At 42.4% G+C, this 22,893-nt stretch overlaps 1 protein-coding gene and 1 pseudogene across 1 annotated transcript in view; one reads left to right on the forward strand and one right to left on the reverse strand.

Moving 5' to 3' along the window:
• Window positions 1–22,683, reverse strand: part of FNDC7 (fibronectin type III domain containing 7) — a 29,971-nt gene extending 7,288 nt beyond the window's left edge. Inside the window, exons 1-10 of the mRNA XM_019457698.2 lie at window positions 22,621–22,683; window positions 22,078–22,096; window positions 17,484–17,738; window positions 15,992–16,252; window positions 11,820–12,077; window positions 9,149–9,403; window positions 7,381–7,638; window positions 6,548–6,802; window positions 5,111–5,365; window positions 1,863–2,123 (exon numbers count right to left, since the gene is read on the reverse strand). Coding sequence (XP_019313243.2) covers window positions 1,863–2,123; window positions 5,111–5,365; window positions 6,548–6,802; window positions 7,381–7,638; window positions 9,149–9,403; window positions 11,820–12,077; window positions 15,992–16,252; window positions 17,484–17,738; window positions 22,078–22,096; window positions 22,621–22,683 — 2,140 coding nt within the window. The remainder of the gene's footprint in view (window positions 1–1,862; window positions 2,124–5,110; window positions 5,366–6,547; window positions 6,803–7,380; window positions 7,639–9,148; window positions 9,404–11,819; window positions 12,078–15,991; window positions 16,253–17,483; window positions 17,739–22,077; window positions 22,097–22,620) is intronic.
• LOC128775986 (U6 spliceosomal RNA) lies at window positions 14,104–14,198 on the forward strand (annotated as a pseudogene).
• Window positions 22,684–22,893: the final 210 nt, after the last annotated feature.

Here is a 22,893-nt window from a genome sequence, read left to right on the forward strand (position 1 = left end):
TTTGTAAGTTTAAGCTCCATGTTGGGTGTAGAGATTACTCTTCTTCTTTTAAGTTTTTGAAAAAATGTTTATTTATTCATTTTGATAGAACAGGGGAGGGGCAGAGAGAGGAGAGAATCCCAGGCAGGCTCCATGCTGTCGGCATAGAGGCCAAGGTGGGGCTCGAACTCACAAACTGTGAGATCATGACCTAAGCTGAAATCAAGAGCCAGATGCTCAATGCACTGAGCCATCCAGGCACCCTGGGTGTAGAGATTACTTAAAATGTTTTTTAAAAATATTTTTAAAAACCCCAAAGCATCACAAAGTGAATAGGACAGGACTTGGAGACCCCTTAAATATGGAGGGTAAAGGAGAGGCTGAAGCTGACTCCAGGGTTCTTAAAAACATTTTTTTTAATGTTTTTATTTTATTTTTGAGAGAGAGAAAGAGACAGAGCACTAGTGGGGGAGGGGCAGAGAAAGAGGGAGACACAGAATCCGAAGCAGGCTCCAGGCTCTGAGCTGTCAGCACAGAGCCAGATGTAGAACTTGAACTCATGGATGGTGAGATCATCACCTGAGTCGAAGTCAGAGGCCCAACGGACTGAGCCACCCAAGCACCTCTGACTGAAGGATTTCTAGCTTCTGTACCTGAAATAAGGATGTGGGGAGGAAGATTAGAAACTGCAGAAGATCAGGAGTTCCCTTTTGCCCTGAGGAGTTGAAATGCCTTGGGGCACCTCCAGGTAGAGGTATCAAGTTTGAATATGAATTTAGAGGTTAGAAGAGTTATAGATAAGAGATTTGAGAGGCTGGAAGCCTCAATTTTCTCATTTATACGTTGGAGCTAATAAAACGTGTTGTTGAATCTACCTTATAGAGTTATTTTGAGCATTCAATGAGATACCGAATGTGAAAACACTTGATAAATTACAAAACAATACAAATATGATGAAACACTGGTATTGAGTCTCTTTTTCCTAAGATCTGTCCCTTCCCATAGGGCAGTACTTTGGGCGAGCTTGTTCTGTGGACAAGATAATGAAAATACAAGGAATCAGAGCATGACAGCCAAGGGCAGCAAGAACAGTATTAAGAAGACCTGGCCTGGTTCTTTCCAGGGGCCATTTGAGCCTTCCTGTTACCTATACATAATTAGAAATTCTTAGATTCTGGTTATCAGTAAAGGTTTCTGAGTCAGTATTTATTCCTCTTCCTGTGACCACCTATAAAGTTCTAGGGCCTTATCTCTTCTCTTAAAATTTATTTTTTAGAAATATATGAAAAATATATGTCTATGCTCTGGGCAAGGTAGCAGAAGGTGCTGGAAGACAGAACAGGGGAATTGCTAATGTTTTTCTGCCAGCTCTGGTGAGATGGCAGCTGCTGACAGTCATGTTTTGTGACCACAGACTGCCTGCCCACTCATATTTCCAAAGCTAGCTTCTGATTTATAAATTCATTTTTTCCCCTGATTCTCCAACTTCTCGAACCTGTGCAGATAAAGATTCAAGTCTCTTAATTTCCAACATTTCAGGGTGTTTATCATTATCTCTGAGACTATGTTAAAAATCGATTCCCAAATCTCAAAGCAAAAAATCATTTTAAATCTGCTTTACTATTTCAACAGCAAGCATCTGGTCCTTTTTCTGAAAAAGAAAGGGACAGTGAAGGGAGGAGTGTCTCCAAATCATATAATAAGAAAACATCACAGTTGCAAAGAAGCTTGAGATCCCTGTAGCCAGAATCTGCCTGCCGCATATAGAAATTTCACACCTCTTTGACCTTCCTAACATAGCAAATAAGTGTGATTGCTCTGAGTCTTAACTGACAGATTGAGTTCAGGGTTAGTTTCAAATAAAGCGTTGTAACTTGCTCTACCTGAATAGATTTTTTTTGGACAGAAAGTAAGCTTCAGTCCTGTCTCAGCAACTGGTGAGACCATCACGGTATATACATCCCCACAGGGTATCTCGGTGACATCACAAAAACTGAGGCCAGCTCTTGGGGCACAGGTGAAAATGCCTTTAGAACCGTAGAGGTCAGTGCTATAATTGGTAGAGCCCCTGGAGGCTTGCCAGTAGATTCGGATGCCATTAGGGCTCAGCCTATATAATTTCACTCCCAAAGGGCAGCAGGCACCTGAGGATAAAAACAGACACAAATCACTTATTCCACCATCAGATAAACATGGCCTTTATTACAGTGGGGAAACAAGATAAGTAACCTAAATAATATATGATTAGAGCATTATTCGAAGGGGTACTCAAGTTCTTTCTGTGGTGGGCCACATGATTAGAAATCCATGTGTGATGCTGAGGTGAGCCAAGAATTTTTAATGGAGAACAACAGTGAGTTAAAAAGTCCCCACTTGGGGCACCTGGGTGGCTCAGTCAGTTAAGCGTCTGACTTTGGCTCAGGTCATGATCTCACTGTTCCTGGGTTGGAGCCCCGTGTTAGGCTCTGTGCTGACAGGTCAGAGCCTGGAGCCTGCTTCAAATTCCGTGTCTCCTTGTCTCTCTGCCCTTCCCCCACTTGCACTGTCTCTGTCTCTCAAAAATAAATAAGACATTAAAAAAATTAAAAAACAAAAAAAACAAAACTCCCCACTTGGTGGGGCGCCTGGGTGGCTCAGTTGGTTAAGCTTCTGACCTCAGCTCAGGTCATGATCTCACAGTTCATGAGTTCGAGTCCCGCATCGAGCTGTCTGCTGTCAACACAAAGCCCGTTTTGGATCCTCTGTACCCCCTCTCTCTCTGCCCCTCCCCTGCTTGCACTCTCTCTCTCTCTCTCTCTCTCTCAAAAATAAACAAATATTACAAAAATCTCCACTTGGCAGCTATGTATTATATACAAATGTGAGCCAAGTGTATAGAATCCTTGTTAAGATCTTTCATAATGCCCTAGTTCCACAAGATTTTAGTGGGATTGAATTTAAATCGTCTGCATTCAGGTTTTTAAAATTTTATTTATTTATTTTGAGAGAGATAGTCAGCATGAGCAGGAGAGGGGCAGAAAGGGAGAGAGAGAATCCCGGGTGGGCTCTGTGCTAACACAGACCCCACAAGGAGCTCCAACTCATGAAGCCAGATCATGACCTGAGCCGAAACCAAGAGTTGGATGCTTAACTGAGTGAGCCAGTCAGGTGCCCCATTAACTGCTATCAGCTTTAATTGAAAATACCTATTTTGCTGACCTGAGTAGCATGACACCTGGGGAGTAGTCACTTACACAAGAGTCAGGTGACCAGGCTTTGCTCATCCACACTTTGTCCATGCTAGCTCACTAGGTCCTTCTGTTTTCTTTGCTAGATGCCCTGAGCAGGCTACACACATCAGGTGTCAAGCAGGGCACCGAATGGTGGCTTACTGAGTAACAAAAATTAAAATGTTGTGGTATGATGATTAAAACATTCAGTTATAGATAATCAGGTTCATTTGATTTGTTCTTTCTTTTAAAGAAAGGTTTCTTTTACATGTGAAGATAAGCAGTGGGCCATATTCCCAGAACTGGATATCAGGGTAAGAACGCAGGCAGTAAATCTAATGAAAGATAATGGTCCCAAAGAAAGTATGAAACAGCTTACGTATGTGTAGCATGTTATAAATGCTTTCACATTATAATTATTACAATTTCTCTTACCAATGAGGAAACATTAGGGAAGATAAGGCAACGAAGCTTATAAGAAATTTTTTTTTTTTTTTTTTTTGAGGGAGAGAGAGAGTGTGTGAGTGAGAGGTGGCGTCAGGGTGGGGAGAGGCAGAGAGAGGGAGAGAGAGAATGTCAAGCAGGCTTGCGTGGAGCCCCACGCGGGGCTCCATCTCATAACCCTGAGATCCTGACCTGAGCTAAAACGAAGAGTCGGACGCTTAACAGACTGAGCCACCCTGGCGCCCCAGAAGCTGTATCTTTAGACTCCTAGTTGAAGACCTTTTCTACTGCCCTTGGGGAGGCAAAATTATATTTTAGCTCTCCCATCCCGTGCCCTGGGGCAGACACGGTGAACTAATGATTGTACTTTCTCATTAAAAAAGCATTTCCAGGAGTTTTCTTTTCTTTTTTCAAAAGCATGCCCCAAACAGCCACTTCAGTGGACTAGATTCACACAAGAGAATCAATCTTACTTGCTAACCCCATACCCACTACCTTCCCCTGCTATTCCCTAATGATTTGCTCTTTGTGAAGAACAAGATATAATACTGTCAGTAGACAGTGCTCTTTCAGCCTGTTGAAATAAGAAACCATTGAAGGAGATGGAGTGGTTTAGAAGAGAGAGGTGATAGCATAATAATAATGAGAAGAAAAGAATTCAAGACAAACAGAATGTGTGACCTAAATGCTTTCTGGAAACTCTGCCAGGCTGAGTTACTCTGTGCAGCGGGTAGCTGTGCCATATAAATCTGTCCTGCCTTCAGAAAAAATATACCTGAACCATGTTACCAAGGGAATCAATTCATCAACCACCAACAGAAGCCTCCGACGCTTTGAGGTTCTAAGAGGAAACTTGTAAACATTTTAGAAAATAATCTGAATTTATAATGCTAGCAGAATGGAGATGCAGGATCTTTTTAAATGAGAAGGATGGGCTTACATCTGGATTGATAATAGTCAAAGTCCTGGGGTACCCAGGTGGCTCAGTCAGTTGGGCCCAGCCTCCAACTCTTGATTTCAACTCAGGTCATGATGTCACAGTTCTGTGAGCTTGAGCCCCATGTCGGCTCTGTGCTGGCATCTTGGAGCCTGCTTGGGATCCTCCCTCTCTCTCTCTGCCCCTCCTTTGCTTATGCTCTCTCTGTCTCTCTCAAAAAAAAATAAAAAAACTTAGGGGTGCCTGGGTGACTCAGTTGGTTGAACATTTAATTCTTGATTTCGGCTCAGCTCATGATCTCATGGTTCGTGGATTTGAGCCTCACATCAGTCTCCGTACTGACAATGAGGAGCCAGCTTGGGATTCTTTCTCTCTCCCTCTGTCTACCCCTCCCCAGCTCAAGTTCATGCTTTCTCTCAAAATAAATAAATAAACTTTAAAAAATTATGAATAAGTAAGTAAATAAAGAAGGAAAGAAACTTTAAAAAAATAGTCGAAGTCCATATTGATACTCCATAGCTGGAATTTAGAATTCACTTACTAGAGGAATAACTTTGGTAGGTGCAGTCTGCAGTCAACCCAGTGGCACTAATCGCTTTTAATGCCACTGTGTAATTGACGCCACATGTGATACATCCCAGGAGGCACTGGTTTTGATGGGTGAGACACTTAGACTGTCCGGTGTGTGACTCCAGAACTGTCACATAGGTTTGGGCCCCGGTCCCAACAGTCCAGCTCACGTTGATTACTGATTGGGTGACCTGAGTTACCGTCAGACCAGCTGGACAGCACGGCACTTAGGTGGGGAAGAAGAGAAAGAATTGGGGATTTATTTCCACTGAGGGTTATTTGTGGGAAAATGACAGAGAATGGTATTTTGTCTGTATACCATTCAGTATCCTGCATTTCTCAAATCTTTAATTATTAAGCAAAATCTCCTTTTGTTAAGCACAATCTCATTTCCTCTGATACATCATTTAACATCAACTCTACGTTGGGGTTGCTTTCCCCAAGAAGGCGGAGCACTAACTGGCTGTGGGTAATGTGAGTTTCCTCCCAATGTTTTCAGAATAAGAAAGAAATCCTTTGTTGTTTCCCAACTTTAACAATTCCAGTTGCAAACTTCAAAGCAATGGCTGTATTCACCTCTTCTCCCAATATAACATTTTACAGCCTTTGCAATTGAAAGTATGTTGCCTTTTTCATGCATTTCATAGTACTTAATTGATATAAAAGCTTGCAATACCTAAGAATATCACAGCCAATTCTCAAATTTTCAGAGATTGTTAAACAGGATATAGGATATCTAGAATCTTCCTGAATATTGGGCATGGTCTCTATTCTGCTGCTTTTTACATTTCAACTTTTATAGTCCAAAGTGCCATCCATTGTATATAAGAGAAAATAATGTCCAAAAGCTTTAAGTAATTTGCTAAATTTCACTCACACACAGTGCTTTAAAGCTGTAACAGCTTTCTTTTATCAAGCTCTTACTGTGTATGCATCAGGCACCATGCTAAGTGCTTGCAGCATTAACTAACTTAACATTTGCAACCACCCGAGCAATCCATTCTCCCCTTTTACCAGAAAACTGAAACTCAGAAAGCATTTTACACAGAAAGGTTTTAAACGGCTGAGCCAAAGAAAGAAAACATAAGCCAGCTCATTTGGTTACTTGTTCGTTGTTTCGGGAGATCATGTCATGGAGGAATGTGAATTCAAATCAATGTTTTGCAGCGTCAATGTATTCCTCCTTTGATGTCAGCATAGGAATATATTAGAGTCTTTTGATGCTATTTTTACAGAAACTGTGTCCAAACATGGCAAGTTTTATTTTCTAAGACTGGGCTGTTTGAAAGGCCAGAGAGTATAATGTATTTCTATCACAGTTAGGGTCAACGAAATGAGAAAGTTCATGTCATAACGATTTCTAAGGACCACACTGAAGTCAACGTTCAGGATGGAGGCTGCCACCTACCTGTTTCCAGGGGCACACTGAAGCTGGGCAGGCTCCGCCCTGCCTGTGTTTCAGCCACCGCAGTGACGGAGAACACGGAGCCGCAGGGCAAGCTCCCCATCACGCAGGACTCTCCCTTGCTGCTGCACCGATACAGCCCTTTCTCCCCCTGGGCAGTCACCGTGTAAGTGGCATCGTCATTAGTGGATCGCCAGTGCACACGAATCATGGAGAATGCATCCTTTGAAACGTTTTTTATTTCGGGACTGCAAGGAGCTAAGCAATTTTAGATTATTAATTGAAACAGTGTGAGTCAAAAATATCAGGTGTGCCATCTGGTCTAAATGTGATTCCCACCCCCGCCTCCCCCACCACCCCAACATGAGATCATCCCTGCTTTCAAACATAACGAGCATGTAGCCCAGATTCACAGAGCCTTTGTGTGGAAACATGGTATTAGGTTCCTGTAGCATCAGACTCACCGGAAAATATTAAGGGGCATTTTGAACTCCAAAAGCAAAAGTAATTAAGATGAACATTTGCAGTCTTAACCCTCGTGGTGTGAATACAGAGAGTTCCCTGTCCCCCCAGCCCCCAAAAGTCAGAGGAACTGAATGGCTGAAGTAATTACTGAGGAAGCTTTCTACTCTCCCCGTGATCTCCTTTTTTGTCCCCCCCCCCCCACTTTCCTTGTTCTGCCTACTCTTCTGCCCTTCTGTAGGAAGAGAGGGGCTCTGATGGTCCCCACAAAGAGTAGTTTTACAGTTCTTGCTGAATGCCCATCATGAAGGGCATGCCCATAGCTAGGGTGAATAGTTCAGACAGCAGTGAAGGAAATCATAGCTGTATCGTACCTGTGGTTACAAATCGGGAAGTACATGACATATTGCTGCCCCGGACTTCGCTGAAGGAATACACTGTGACGTTGTACTTGGTGTCACACTCTAGAGCGGAGAGGGTGCAAGCAGGAGCGGTGTCATTGCACTCAACCACTTTGAACCCATCTACAGCCTTGGTTTCATAAAGTTCGGCACCACGGACAGGAGACCAGACAATCTCTACTCTGTCACTGGACACCAACACAGGGTTAATATCGCTAGGACAACAGGGGGCTGAAAGCAGGAGCAGAGAGAGAAAATGGAGGTCAGTAAAGGAACAAGGATGTCAGAGGAGGGCATTGAGTCCTGATCTCCCAGGGCCCAGAGTTTCTGCCACAGCCCTCCTAAGTTGCTCCAAGAACCTCCTACAGGTCTTTCCAGCTGTGATCTTGGCCTAACACCCACTACATAAAGGATAAATCCTCTATGCATGATGTCCAAGGTCATCACAAGCTGCATCCAACCTACATGTTCAGCTGTGCCTCCCCTCACCAATTCCCTCAATTCCCCACCCTACATGTGCTCTCATTTCCTTATGCCTTGAAGACTGCTAACCCTCTACTGAAATGCTGTTCCTCTCTTCTGCCTGATAAAAATGATACCTAGTCTAAGTTCCCAATCCTATCAGTCTTTCCAGACACTAACCAGATAAGACTGAGGGCTGCAGGAGGGGGAAGGATCATTGTATTAGTACATCTTAGAACAGACCCTATATTATGTCATGGACAAATTCTGACAAATGTCTAGCATGGCTTGGAGTTTTCTGGATGCCCTTGCCCCACCTCCATTCCATTCATCCTTAAATATCCAGTTCAAGGTCACTCCTTCTGGAAGGCCCTCCTGCTCTTGAGACTTGATTGATAGCCTCTTATTCCATTTTCCAAAGGCATCAATTATTTGCTTCCTTCAACTTGGTAAAATTTATTGTAATCCAGCTAGTCATACACAATGATATTATGTTTTTATTTGTAAATATGGTTAAGTTTAAATCACTCACTCCATTCATTCTTCAAACATCAAGCATTTCCCATATGCCAATCACAGTATAAGAAACATTGAGGATGAAGAGGTAAATAAAACAGTCCTTGCTCCCTAGAAGATCCAAGACTAGTAGAAGAGAGTAATAGTAATAATGATGCTAATAAAAAATACTTTGCACTGTGCTTTACCACATGCAAAGACCTATTTCATATTCATGCTCTCATTATTATTTGTCCCATTTTGCATACTAAGGATACTAAGGAACTAGCAAGGTAATGTCTTTATCCCCATTTTTCAAATGAGTTAGAGGTCAAGTTAGGACAATTAGGACAAGTTAGGACAGGTGTCCTGCTGCAGAGCCTTCCACACCAGGCAGTGCCTTTGCCATGGCATCTCTGTTTTCGGTCTTGGGGAAAGGGTGAACTCCTGAGACAGGAGGACTGTGTCCCCTTCAGCACCTTGCACAGGGTGCTGAACACTCAGTAGATCATGGTGGAGGGTTTAATTTTTCAGAGCAGGTATGAACAACTATATTCTTTGCTCTCTTTTCACTTCTACGCCTTGCATTCTTGTTAAGGTTGGGTCCATGAACCCAAAATTTCCTGCTCTGGAAAGAATGTGAGAGGAGAGATTCTCTTTCTGTTCTTGACCCTGGAATGACTCCCAGGTAACCTATGTCAGTCAGTTATCGCAAAGGTGATTTATGCTGCTGCTGAGTTCAGGGAACTCAGAACTCCCTTCACAAGCATCAAGTGCAACTTACCTGTGGTATAATTGAACACATCGCCCAGAGGACTCTGCCCTGCCTTGTTATAGGCAAAAACACTAATAAAGTAAGTGAAGCCACATTCAGATAAGAAATTGCACTGGGTGAGGGATGTGTTGCAGTGGACTTCCAAGCCATCATCACTCTTCACAAAGGCCACATAGTAATCACCCAGATCTACATTGGACCAAGCCACAGACAGGTGGCCCGGAGGATCTTCTTGGATGGTCACTCTTCCAGGTGCACAAGCAACTAGGAAACAGTAAATAATGACCAGCTATGAGAGTCCTGCAAGAGATTTTCTTTATACCTTTGCAATTGTCCAGAATATCACATGCCATGGACAAGGAACAAATCAAACAGTATGTGCAAACCAACAAGGCATTCTCACATGTTGTAAAACTTATCTCACACAATACATGCTAGACAATGTTAGAAACAGGCATGGATGGGGCGCCCGAGTGGCTCAGTTGGTTAAGTGTCTGACATCGGCTCAGGTCATGATCTCACAGTTTGTGCTGACAGCGCAGAGCCTGGAGCCTGCTTCGGATTCTGTGTCTGCTCCTCTCTCTGCCCCTCCCCCGCTCACACTCTGTCTTTCTCAAAAATAAATAAACATTAAAAAATTTTTTTTAATTAAAAAAATAAAAGAAATAGGTATGGATCACCTTGGTTAACATTGCATTCATTTCTGTGTTAAGGCAATGCCAGGATCAGCATAGAATGAAGGGATGACTTCAAATGAAGTTTATTCTTTCAAGCTCTAAGCTTTTAAAATTTTAGCCATCTTTAGTGGAATCTTCCTAAAATATATTTCACAATTCTGGGACCCAGGAAACACACAGCACTTTCGAAACATAGTTCTTTTATTGGTAAGTTGGGCTCTTCCCATGATCATGACTGATTGTTTTACAATTTTTTTAATGTCTACTTATTTTTGAGAGACAGAGAACAAACAAGCGAGGGAGGGGCAGAGAGAGAGGAAGACACAGAATCCGAAGCAGGCTCCAGACTCTGAGCTGTCAGCACAGAACTCGATGCGGGGCTCGAACTCACAAACTGTGAGATCATAACCTGAGCCGTAAGTTGGACGCTTAACCAACTGAGCCACCCAGGCGTCCCATGACTGATTGTTTTATACGCAAACTGATGCCACCCAACTGCAAGCATGCAGAATTATTTCAGTGGCACTTTACCCTGGCTGCACATTAGAATTAAGTGAGGAGCTTTTACAAACTAGTCATACCAGACTCCACTCCCAGAAGCTCTGATTTAGTTGATCTTAGGTGGATTTTTAAAAAGCTCCCCAGATGCTCTTAATGTGCCTCCAAGATTGGGAAACACTGGAGGGTTCTCTCCTGCATTAAATGACTAACTTGGATCTGCTATGCTTTTGAAAGTGTATTCTTATCTTTTCCTTCACTCTCAGCTATTCCAACCTCATAACCATTTCTAATAGGCTGTCTGCAGCAAATTATAACTGTCAAAAGAGAAGCCAAATCACCAGGTTTGCTATCAGTGACCTTAATTTAACATAACTATAAGAAATTGTGCATCTGGGCTCCTGGGTGGCTCAGTTGGTTAAGTGTCCCACTCTTGATTTCAGCTCAGGTCATGATCTCACAGTTCGTGAGACCCAGCCCCATGTTGAGCTCTGTGCCGACAACGTGGGACCTGCTTGAGATTCTCTCTCTGTCTCATCTCTCCTCTCTCCTCTCTCAATAAATAAATAAACTTTTAAAAAAGTTAAAAAAAAAAAAAAAAGAAACTGTGTATCTGAGGGCTTGGCTTATTTTTTCCTGTAAAATACACTGCATCAGCTTGGTGATGGCTCTTTTCCTCTCTGTTCAGAAGCCTTTTAAACACAGGATGACATAGTTCTCTCTGTTGGGTAAAGTGGACATTATTGTGATTATCTACATTTTCTTTGGCTTAGAGGGCTAAAATCAGGCAAACCTGGGCTTGAATCCTAGCTCTAACGCTTATTATTGGTGTGACTTTGGAAAAATTACGTCACTCTCAGACCTAAATTTTTTTTTATCTGAAAAAGGAAATAATAGAGCCTACATCATTGAGTTGTCATGAAAGATAAATAAAATGATGTATTTATAGTGCCTGGTACATAGTAGGTCTTCACTAAATGTTAGTTCCCATCACCAAAACACATAAATGTTTCTAAACAGAGGAGTAAACCTCCACATATGTAAGCCTTCATTTTTCTGATAAGATGAAAATAGGAAGATATTTAAACACATACTCAGAATTATAGACTGCCCACCTTTATTTAAAAAATAGCTCCCTCCCAGCATAGGTCTGTAAAACATGACGTAAGGAAGAGGCCATTGTGTGTACTGCACAGTTAAACCTATGTATAACTCCAACTGGATCCTAGAATTTTTACAGCTTTACAAAGTATAAAGAAAATCAATTAATGAAAGAACAGAATAGGAGCCAGGACTCCTAATTTTCAAAGATGTGCTTTTTCCAGTGCGTGATATCCAGTTTTACTATCACATTAAAACTCCTTAGAATGTCCCATTCAATGCTTTCACTTAGATCAGGCTTCTAGAATGTTCTGGAACATCATCAACATTATCAGGTGGTTATTTGTTTCCCTTATGGCAGTCACACTGGCTTGCCAGCCCCACAGTCACTCTTGCTTACATACCAGTTTTTAGGGCCTCTGATGAAGTTGACTTGCTAGACCCAGCATCATTACTTGCTAAAACTGAAATTAGGTACTCAGTCCCACACTGTAGGGAGGAGATAGTACAGGCACTGAGAGTCGTACTACAGCTCAGCTCCGAAGAGTCACTCAAAGCCATCACAGTATAGTTGAAAGCTCCTTCCGTTGGGGCCCATGAAACAGAAGCCTTCAGAGCCCCACCGTCAAGAGAGACTTGAATGCTGGCAGGGGCACGAGGACCTAGATATTTGAGAAACAATTAAGATTTTGCAGTAGCCTCGAAAATCCAAGTAAGATTTGGCCTAACAACATTGTAGAGCTTGGAGGATGACGTACCACGATAGTAGGATAATTGCAAGCATTTAGAGCATAAAATTGGGACTTAGGGTAACACATCTGCCGTTGACCATGCAAACTCATAACTAGCTATCCGACCTTATCCATGTTATTTAATGTGTTATTTACTTTTTTTTTTAATGTATGTAAAATGGATCTAATAAGATCAGTCCCTAACACATATTAGGTGCTAAATAAGCATTCATTCATTCACTGAATGAATCAGTGAACACACAACTCAACAAGTAATTGAATAATTAAATGAGATTATAAATGTGAAGGGCTAAAAGGGCCCTACGGATATGTTATTCTTAAGTGGTAGGTCAAATATTCTATTATCGAAAGATGAAGCTGAACGGAGTAGCTTCAACAATATCCTTTACTTTTTTTTTTTTTTTTTTAAATAGGCTCTATGTCCAGCACAGAGCCCAATGTAGGGCTTAAACTCACGACCCTGAGATCGAGACCTGAGCTGAGATCAAGAGTTGGATGCTTAACCAACTGAGCCAGGCAGGCACCCCTACTTTTTTTTTTAAGATTTTATTTTTAAGTAATCTCTACACCAACATGGGGCTTGAACTTACAACTCTGAAATCAAGACTCATATGCTCTACTAGTTGAGACAGCCAGACACCGTTCCCTTCTTTACTTCTGACACCTGCTAAGACTTTTTCTGTAAGTGTTTTTAGGTCATAACTGATTCTAGAAGAGCAGAATTTCATTCCATTCGAAATCAAAGGGAAGAAAGGAAAGTATCAAGTGTGATGGTCATATATTAGAGCAGTCATTTTAGTGTCTCCAAAAACTTCCCTCTACGTTCTTAGAAATATGCCTTCCTCTTTTCAGGGTTATCCTTTTGAGAAAGCTTGAGAAGTATCCTTTTGTGTTGGGGATCTGTGCTGTAATGAGGCCCACCTGGAAGGCATCAGCGAACTGCTTGCATAGCATATGAGCAGAAACCAGCAACTTCTAGACACACGTGGGTTATACAGGGAAGGCCCTGTTTGAGGAAACAGGGACTCAACTCATCCTCTACAGGGCACATCCCTGCCATGTTTCTCCTATAGGCCTTCGAGGTCCTATAGGACCCTTCCCCTGCTTCCTGGTTAGCTTACCTGCAGAGGCAGTTCCGCTCTGAAGTAATTCTGGGTTCAAGGCTAGTAAAAGTAACCTGCAGTATTTTAGGACAACCAGCTCTTTCCACATGGGGGATGGGAGAACCAGGAAAAATGAGTACAGTATTGGGGGTTGCTGGGGGGTTGAATTGAGTCCCCTCAAAATTCATATGTTGAAGCCCTAACCCCTAGTACCTCAAAATGTCATCTTATTGGAAAACAGGGTCATAGTAGATGCAATTAGTGCAGATGAGATCATTAGGGTGGGCCCTAATCCAATATGACTGGTGTCCTTAGAAAGAGAGAAAATTTTGTGCTTGCTTTGGCAACACATATACTAAAACTGGAATGATACATGGGGCGCTTGAGTGGCTTAGTTGGTTAAGCATCCAACTTCAGCTCAGGTCACGATCTCACAGTTGGTGGGTTGGAGCCCCATGTTAGGCTCTGTGCTGAGCTCAGAGCCTGGAGCCTGCTTCGGATTCTGTGTCTCTCTCTCTCTGCCCCTCCCCTGCTCATGCTCTGTCTCTGTCTCTCTCAAAAATGAATAAACATCGGGGCGCCTGGGTGGCGCAGTCGGTTAAGCGTCCGACTTCAGCCAGGTCACGATCTCGCGGTCCGTGAGTTCGAGCCCCGCGTCAGGCTCTGGGCTGATGGCTCGGAGCCTGGAGCCTGTTTCCGATTCTGTGTCTCCCTCTCTCTCTGCCCCTCCTCCGTTCATGCTCTGTCTCTCTCTCTGTCCCAAAAATTAAAAAAAAAAAAAAAAAAAAAACGTTGAAAAAAAAAATTAAAAAAAAAAATTAATAAACATCAAAAAAAATTTTTTTAATAATAAAATTGGAATGATATGGATTAGCATGGCCCCTGCATAAGGAATGACATGCAAATTCATGAAGCATTAATTAACTAATTAAAAAATAAAAAGAGGAAATCTGGACATAGGCATACACTTCCAGGTAGAATGCCATGTGATTATGAAGGGCACCATCTATAAGCCAAGGAGAAAGGCCTGGAACAAATCCTTCCCTCATAGTTCTGAGAAGGAACCAATTGTGCTGACACCTTGATGTCAGACTTCTGGCCTCCAAAACGGGAGACAACAAATTTGTGTTGTTTAAGTAGGTTTGTGGCACTTCGTTAAGACAGCCCTAGCAAACTAATAGAGAGGCTAAATCTATACTCTAAAAAATTTAAAAAAAAATTTTTTTTTATGTTTTATTTATTTTTGAGAGAGAGAGCGAGCGAGCACGGGAGGGACAGAGAGAGAGAGGGAGACACAGAATCCGAGACTGACTCTGTCTCAGTCCAGACTCTGAGCTAGCTGTTAGCACAGAGCCAGATGTGGGCCTCGAACCCGTGAACTGGGAGATCATGACCTGAGCCGAAGTTGGACGCTCAACTGACTGAGCCACTCAGGCGCCCCAATACTCTAAAATATGTTTAAACATGGGAAACAAATGAAAAAGGAAAGCTTTAAGAAAACAGTCACCTTTGGAGGTGGCTGTCCCTGACCCCAGCCTGATGGAGAGGTTTCCTCTCATACCACTCTGTGCCTGCAAATCCTTTCTCAAAGCACTTGTTACACTGAACTGTAACCACTGATTTATGCATTGGTCTCCCCTAAGACACAATCAGTTCTCCAAGTGTAGGGATTACACTTTAATTGATTTTGTGTCCCCATCAGCTAAATGATGCCCAGTACATAGTGGGCCCTCAGTTAACGTTTGTGGAAAGAAAGAATGAATGAATGCATAGAAAAGGGCCGGGGGAGACTGGTTTATCACAGACATCCTGATTCACCAGGCCCATCAAGAATCACCTTAAGGCCACCTTGCTATGATGTCACTCTAGAGAAGTATTACAAAAGGCACACCCTTTCTCCCTGAATTTCTGTCTTGACTCACAGATAATGGGGCTTCCATCCCACCCTCCAAACTTAGGATATGTTGGAAAGAACAGCTCTGGTTTCTTTCCTCCCTTTCCTTGGTCCTCTCCAAGGGATGAAACAGCTTATCTGGTTGGTGAGAGTCTGGCATTAGGCCACATTGTCAGTGGGTGGCTTACACTGTCTCAAGAGAAAAAAAAATCCCTCTCCTTCCCTCCCTCTCCCTCTCATTCTTTTTGGCTTACTCCAGCAGATCGGTTTGGGTTTCCGTGTATCATGCAGTAGGATCCCCTGAGCAGGCCTAAGCTGAGGTTTGGGGCAATATATCTGAAATTCTGATTCCCATCACAGCATAAAGTACCCTAACAACAGGAACTTTGTTTCGTTTGCTGCTGGATCTCTAGAGCAATGCTCGCTCAAAGTTGGCTCACACTCACTAAATGGCTACTGAATAAAATGAATTCCTGTTTGTCCCAGTTCTTTCTGTTTATGCTGTTGGTCTGAAGCTAGGAAGGGTCGGGGAGACTCATAAACCTAGCAAAAATCATCTCCTGTTGTGTGATACGGCATGTGTATGCTTGAAATAAGTTAGATATCAGAGACGGAGAAGCCATGCTCTGTGTATTCTGAGCAGCATTTCTTTATACAGGCAGTCAGCGTTTAAACTACCGCACTATAAATAAACTCATAATAAATTTAAATATCTACTGCCAGCTGCTCTGTACTTATCAGTTAACACCCGCTTCCAACGGCTACGATGCATAGCCTCTCATTAATCAAAAGGGAGATTGCTTGAGGCTGAGCTGGGAAGTCCTTACTTGTTCTCTGATTGCAGGTGGAGTCGTCCCCAGGGGTTCCATTGGCATTCCACGCATAGGCCTTTATGGTGTAGAGAGTCCCAGCATCTAACCTGGTGAATGTCAAGGAGGTGTTTGTGGTATTCTCTTTCCATATTCTACCCAAACCATTGGCTCGCATAATGGACACAGAGAATCCAATTGCCATATATACAGCTTCCCACTGTACAAGAATAGAGTCTGGACTTGTAGAGCTTACTTCTAGAATTGGTGCAGCCAACACTATGAAGACAAAAACACATGCATTTGCGTTAGGAAACTCCAATAGAGGATAATTCAGATTTAGAAATAAGTAATTTGAGGTTGATCATCCATATTATGAAATAATTATTTGCTTTGCAAAAGGATTTACGGTAGGTAGAGTTCCGTTAAATAATGGCTATCTAGGGGCACCTGGGTGGCTCAGTCGGTTAAGCGTCCAACTCTTGCTTTTGGCTTGGGTCATGACCTTGAAGTTGGTGAGTTTGAGTCCCACACTGGGCTCCAAGCTGACAGCACGGAGGCTGCTTGGGAGTCTGTCTCCTCTCTCTCTGACCCTCCCCCACTTGCACTCTCTCTCTCAAAAATAAATAAATAGGGGTGCCTGGGTGGCTCAGTCGGTTAAGCGTCCGACTTCGGCCCAGGTCACGATCTCATGGTCCGTGAGTTCGAGCCCCGTGTTGGGCTCTGTGCTGACAACTCAGAGCCTGGAGCCTACTTTGGATTCTGTGTCTCCCTCTCTCTCTCTGCTCCTCCCCCATTCATGCTCTGTCTCTCTCTGTCTCAAAAATAAATAAACATTAAAATAAATAAATAAACAAAAAATAATGTGTATTATAATACACATTATTATAAAATAATAAAATATATAATATATATGTATAAATAATGTGACTATCTAAATGTGTATTAATCATAAATGACTCAGCAAAGGAATGGGGAACAGAATAATTCTAACATTAGGCATGACTTTCAACTGGAGGTTTGTAAGAAATTATATAAAATATCTCTATAATTATAATATGGGGAAATGATGGTTTATAATATTTTTTTAGAAAATTTTTATGTTTATTTGCTTATTTTGAAAAGGGGCAGAGGAGCAGAGAGAGAGGAGTGAGAATTTGAAGCAGGCTTTGTGCTGTCAGCCAAGAACCCAATGTGGGGCTCGAACTCACTAACTGTGAGATCATGACCTGAGCCGAAGTCTGATGCTTAACCGAGTCACCCAGGTGCCCTTAAAAGCAGGGATGTTTGTAAAGACGCCCAAAATGGGTTTTATTTTCCAAAGCGTCTGGAATTTAAATACCACCACCTCCACAGATATCTGAATTCCTAAAACATTTGGTGGCTTTCACCTCTGGGCCCTGAATCATAGGCACTCAAATGACACAAAATTATATCATGTACTTGCAGCCTGAGTATAACGGATCCAGGTCACAAACAATAGCCCGACAGAGGACAAGTATCCAGCTACCTGTCTTTGCCTGCTTTGGAAGCGATGCTGGGCTTCTCCCAGTGGCACTGACGGATCTGACAGTGATTTGGTACAAGGTTGCAGCCTTCAGGCCTGTCACAGTGCCTGGGGAATTGGCCACCATGGTTTCAATGACAGTGTCTCCATCTTCAGCCGTGAGGAGATAACTGGTGGCCCCTGGCACTGTGGCCCATTCCACAGTGATGCTGGTGCTGATTTTTGAATATGCCTGATCAATAGTGGGTATTTCAGGAGCTGGAAGAGATTTTGAAGTTGTACATTAGCTAGGATATCTATGAAGATTACTTCTTTCACCGTTTTCTTTTTCTTCTTTTTTTTTTTTTAAGAGATTTTATTTTAAGTAATCTCTGCACCTAATGTGGGGCTCGAACTTACAACTCTGAGATCAAGAGTCGCATGCTCTCCTGACTGAGCCAGCCAGGCGCTCCTGCCCTCATTTTCAAGATCAAGACAAAACAGAGAAAAAGAAATGCAAAGCTACTCTCCAAAAGAGAGCCAGAAAGCTCAAACTGCTCATTCAGAATGGGATTTCAAAGAGGTTTTTCCCAGTTGCCTCTGGGATAATTTGTATTTTTTGTACTTTTCAAAGGGTTAAATCAGAGTGGAGAGTGGGGCCCCTGCCTGGCTCAGTCTGTAGAGCATGCGACCCTTGATCTCGGGGTTGTGAGCTCTAGTCCCACATTGGGGATAGAGCCTACTTAAAAAAAAAAAAAAAAAAAAAAAAAAAAAAGCAGGGAATGATTGTGGGAAAGAACTCTGAGAGGAAGGAGAGAGTCATTGAGGGGCTTCATTCCAGAGGCTTCCACACTGGTTTGGCACTCTGTGAATTCCCAGGCCTTCTCTGCTGCCACCAGTCTCCCCTCCCAGCCCCTCACCTATGCTCCACTGCCTCCACCTGAAGGCCAGGGTCTCACCTCTGCTGTGGCTGTGTCTCCATCTCGTGCACTTGCACATTTCCCACAAAATATCTAATCTAATGGAGGAAGAGGGAACACTGAGCTCTTTTTTTTACGATTGCTCTATCGTACTTTCTTTCATATTATCAGAGTGGAACCATTTTTAGATTCTTCTATATAAAACAAAAATAAACATTATTCTCCCACTCTCCATCAAAACATCTGCCCCAGCATAAGAAGGAGGTGCCGTGGTCTCTCCTCACCTGGGCCAGGCCATGGTTTGTCTGTGGGACATGAATGCTTATGTCATGAGTTTATATAAGGCATTCCTGCACTTTGGGTAAGGGGTAAGAGATACAGCCTGGTAACAAGATTTACAACATTGTAAAACTCCACAGGCACAAAGATGCCCTGGGTGTAGGAGGTCCAAGTGGAAGAAAAGGTCAAACAGAAATAGCCGGTTTTAAGTTTGGAACTGGCTCTTAGCCTTTTATGTTCAATGTACCTCACTTGCCGGGTAAAATCACTATATACCAACTTCAAAACTAAAGGGCAAAACGAAACTATAGGGCAAAGAGGAGAAAGAGTAACTATAGACCAAATGTGTGATTTACTGGTATCGACTCCCTCCCCTCGGCAGACCCCCACCTGCCAAATCCCTATGTGCATAGACAACTTCTCTTTCTGCACCAATAGCCCAGAGGGTTGGCTTTGGCAGCAACTCAGAAATAGCCAATCTGCAAGACTGAACAAAGTCTCCACTGTGCACTGGCCAGACATTCCTTGAACGTCACCCAGGACTGTCTCTTTTGCCACCGAAAGAAAACTCTGAAAGTTACATATGCTGGGGAAAAGTCGCAGACCTGCTCATCTTAGCCATTGGCCAGCAGAAGGTGACTGCAGGAAGCACCCATGTCCCCTCTCCCCCACGGCAGGATAGACAGCCCCATCAAGGGCCCCCCTCTTCACCCCTCCCCTACCCCCCAAACATCCCCTTTCTGCTATCAGCTATTTGTCCTGTGTTATAAATCTTCTTTCCTCTAACTAACTTGGTTGTGTCTCTCAACTCCTTTTCCAATAATTTCTACATCTTAAGATTTACTTTGAAATGTAAAATATCTACATCTCAGGATTGTTGTGAGGATTAAGTTAAATATTGCATGCGAGGGGGCTTTGATAGGTGGAAAGGGCTAGTGTGTGTATGTGTGTGTGTGTGTGTGTGTGTATACTAGGATGAGCAATTTTTGGGTTTAGAAGAGCCAGACCACATGGCACTGCCATGGACAAGTGCTGGAAGGTGAAATCCTGGGGAGTCTGGGGTAAGCACAGGAGAGACAGATTGCCTGCTTCACTGGGTGGGATCTGACCAGTAACAGCAGTGAAAGATCAACACCTCTGTACTATGCTTCCCTTAAAGAAATGAGAAGCCTGACTGGGATGTGTAAGGCTCCATAAATTAACAGGAGTTCTCCCCTCTTTCTCAGTTCTGTGTTTGGCCCACTTACTGCTCTGACGAAAGAGATAACTTTATTCTCTAGATTTGCAATCAACCACTCTGATCAGTCAAAAGTGAAAGAGACCCTTTGCTTCTCAGTATCTGTGCATTCCACCAACTCATAGAGATATAAATTAGCTCAGGCAGTCCCAGTGGCCAGACACAGATAAAAAGCCTATTCCAGGGGCGCCTGGGTGGCTCAGTCGGTTAAGCGTCCGACTTTGGCTCAGGTCATGATCTCACGGTCCGTGAGTTTGAGCCCCGCGTCAGGCTCTGTGCTGACAGCTCAGAGCCTGGAGCCTGTTTCAGATTCTGTGTCTCCCTCTCTCTCTGACCCTCCCCCGTTCATGCTGTCTCTCCCTGTCTCAAAAAAAAAAAAAAAAAAATTAAAAACAAACAAACAAAAAAGCCTATTCCAGAACCCAAAGAGAATCATAATACACACACCCAAAATGGAACCTCCTACATAGTATCAATAAAGCACATGCCATTTATTGAAAAACCAGGATGAATCAATTAATAGCATCATTGGTATCTCAGCCTGCCCCATTCTTTCTCTCAAATACTGTGGATAGTGTGGGACTAAAAATGGCCCCGCCCTGAGGGCTCAGTGTCTCCTGCGACCTTCTAAGGACACAGAAGTAGATTTTATTCTAGTTCTTTGTTCACCCAAAGGCCACTTCTAAAAAAAAGTCACTTTGTATATGGCCAACCAGTCCTTTTCATTGCTTCCTGGTGATCGTGAAGGTTTCTCAAGAATAAGGTAAAGGATACAAATAAAACATGAGATAATTTTTGGAAACTTATTGCACATGCACGGATTTTATGGGTCAATCATCTGTAACACTGTCAAATTTTTATTATTTTGTTTAAGTTTATTTATTTATTTTGAGAGAGAGTGGGAGGGGCAGAGAGAGAGGGAGGGAGAGGGTTCTCTCTCTCTGCAGAAAGACCCCTAAGCAGGCTCTGCACTGTCAGCACAGAGCTGAGGCAGGGTTCAAACTAGTGAACCATGGGAATCATGATCTGAGCAGAAACCAAGAGCCAGATGCTTAACTGACTGAGCCACCCAGGTGCCCCTATTTTATTTTAAAAATTGAGGCACCTGTCTGGCTCAATTGATAGAGCATGTGACTCTTGATCTCAGGGTTGTGAGTTCAAGCCCCACATTGGGTGTAGAGATTACTTTCAAATAAAAATCTTTGGGGCACCTGAATGGCTCAGTCTTTTACATGTCCAACTCTTGATTTCGGCTCAGGTCATGATCTTAAGGTTCATGGAATTGAGCCCTGTGTGGGGCTCCACCCTGAGCCTGCTTGAGATTCTCTCTCCCTCTCCCTCTCTCTTCCCACCTCTCTCCCTCACTCTGTCCCCCCCCTCCCCCTCTCCTGCTCATGCTCGCTCTCTCTCTCTCTCCCACTTTCTAAAATAAAATTTTTAAAAATCTTTTTAAAAATCCGCCCAATTTTTAAATGGCCTTAATTGCACTTCCTTTTCTGTGGCAGACAAAATAATAAATAAAAATTGTTCTCATTTACGTTGAATTGCTATGAGACCTTATTGGTGATATGATCAATATTACATGGGTCCTCTAAATAATCGAAATCTCATTGACTATAAATTTCCTCTAAAGAAATTATCCTTGGCTTTAGTCATTTATTCAGCAAAAATGATGGTAAAATTTTTTTAAAAGATTTTTCTAGTCCTAAGTTTTCATTTTCTGTATTTTAAGGATGCACTATTACAAGTGTAAAATCCTTTCTTATAAAAGTAGAGAATCCTAAGCTTTTACTCAAAAACATGTCTAGTTTTCTTCTCTAGTTCTTCAGAATACAAATAAGAAAAATTATATAAATTAGACTTTTCACTATTTGTGGCTAAAACTTTATTTCTTTGGCTAGAATGATAATCACCATAATATTTTACTAATGACTAACTGAATTTGAGAAATCCATCACTACATTACTTTTTATACATCTAAGTACTCAACAGGAAGGTCTTATGAGGACTTGTAAGTTTGGTCCATGTATTTGTCTTACCAGTTACACTCACAGTGTGAACACTCAGGAGATGTTGAATATTTTTCCAAGATAGCTTTTCTATTTCAGGGTAGCCCAAGAATTAACAGTGGAAATTAAAATCAAATATGGGGAGGGAAAACTTGCGTTTTAAAAACTTTTACCTGTATTTGCTGAAGCAACCTGAAAAGGAAAGTTTACAAAAATTAGAACCATGAAGAAAAATACCACTTGGGGAAATGCAAAACATAAATCGGAACAGTAATAAGTGTATCACAACATTTTCATTCGTAATGCGAGCAATATCTGAATCCAAAGAGAGCATTTATTTGCACAAATTATTTCCCAAACTCAAATCTACCCCAAAGGAATCCTAAATAGAATTTAGAGGCTGGAAACAGATCACATTACTATTTCATTTTTCTCCCTGAATCTGCCTATTGAACTAAGTCAGTAGCTGTTGACAGATTTTTCAGAAATCTTTGTTCTTAAAATATAATGATAATCTTGTTTTCTTTCTCTAGTAAATTGCATTAAATTTCAAACATGCAAGCATATACAATCTTGGTATGGTCCAAAACTATTTTGTTTTCTATCTCCCCACCCACTAATCTCTCAAAAAGAGAGAGACAGAGACAGAGACAGAGATAATAAATGTCTTTGTTCCCCCCTAAATAGTTGCAGGTGGGTTGGAATTGTGAACTCACCATTTTAAGACAGATAAGGCTGAATCCAATGAAAGACAAACATTTCTTGGGTCTGCCAGCCATCCTGGTGAATATAAGACTCACATGGCACACAGAAGAGTGATCAGGGTCCTCTTTGGTCCCCAGGAGGGCAGCACTGCCGGTGGCTGGGCTGTTGGGCAGCAACGTTAGGAGCAGATTCTGGGAAGTAGCTCCTCCCCTTTAGTGCGAGCAGACTCGTAACTGGGGGCACCTGGAGGCTGGCAGGGACAGGTGTTTCGAAGACTGAAAAAA

Source organism: Panthera pardus, unplaced genomic scaffold (assembly GCF_024362965.1).
Source record: "Panthera pardus isolate Hobbes unplaced genomic scaffold, ASM2436296v1 HiC_scaffold_11, whole genome shotgun sequence".
NCBI lineage: Eukaryota > Metazoa > Chordata > Mammalia > Carnivora > Felidae > Panthera > Panthera pardus.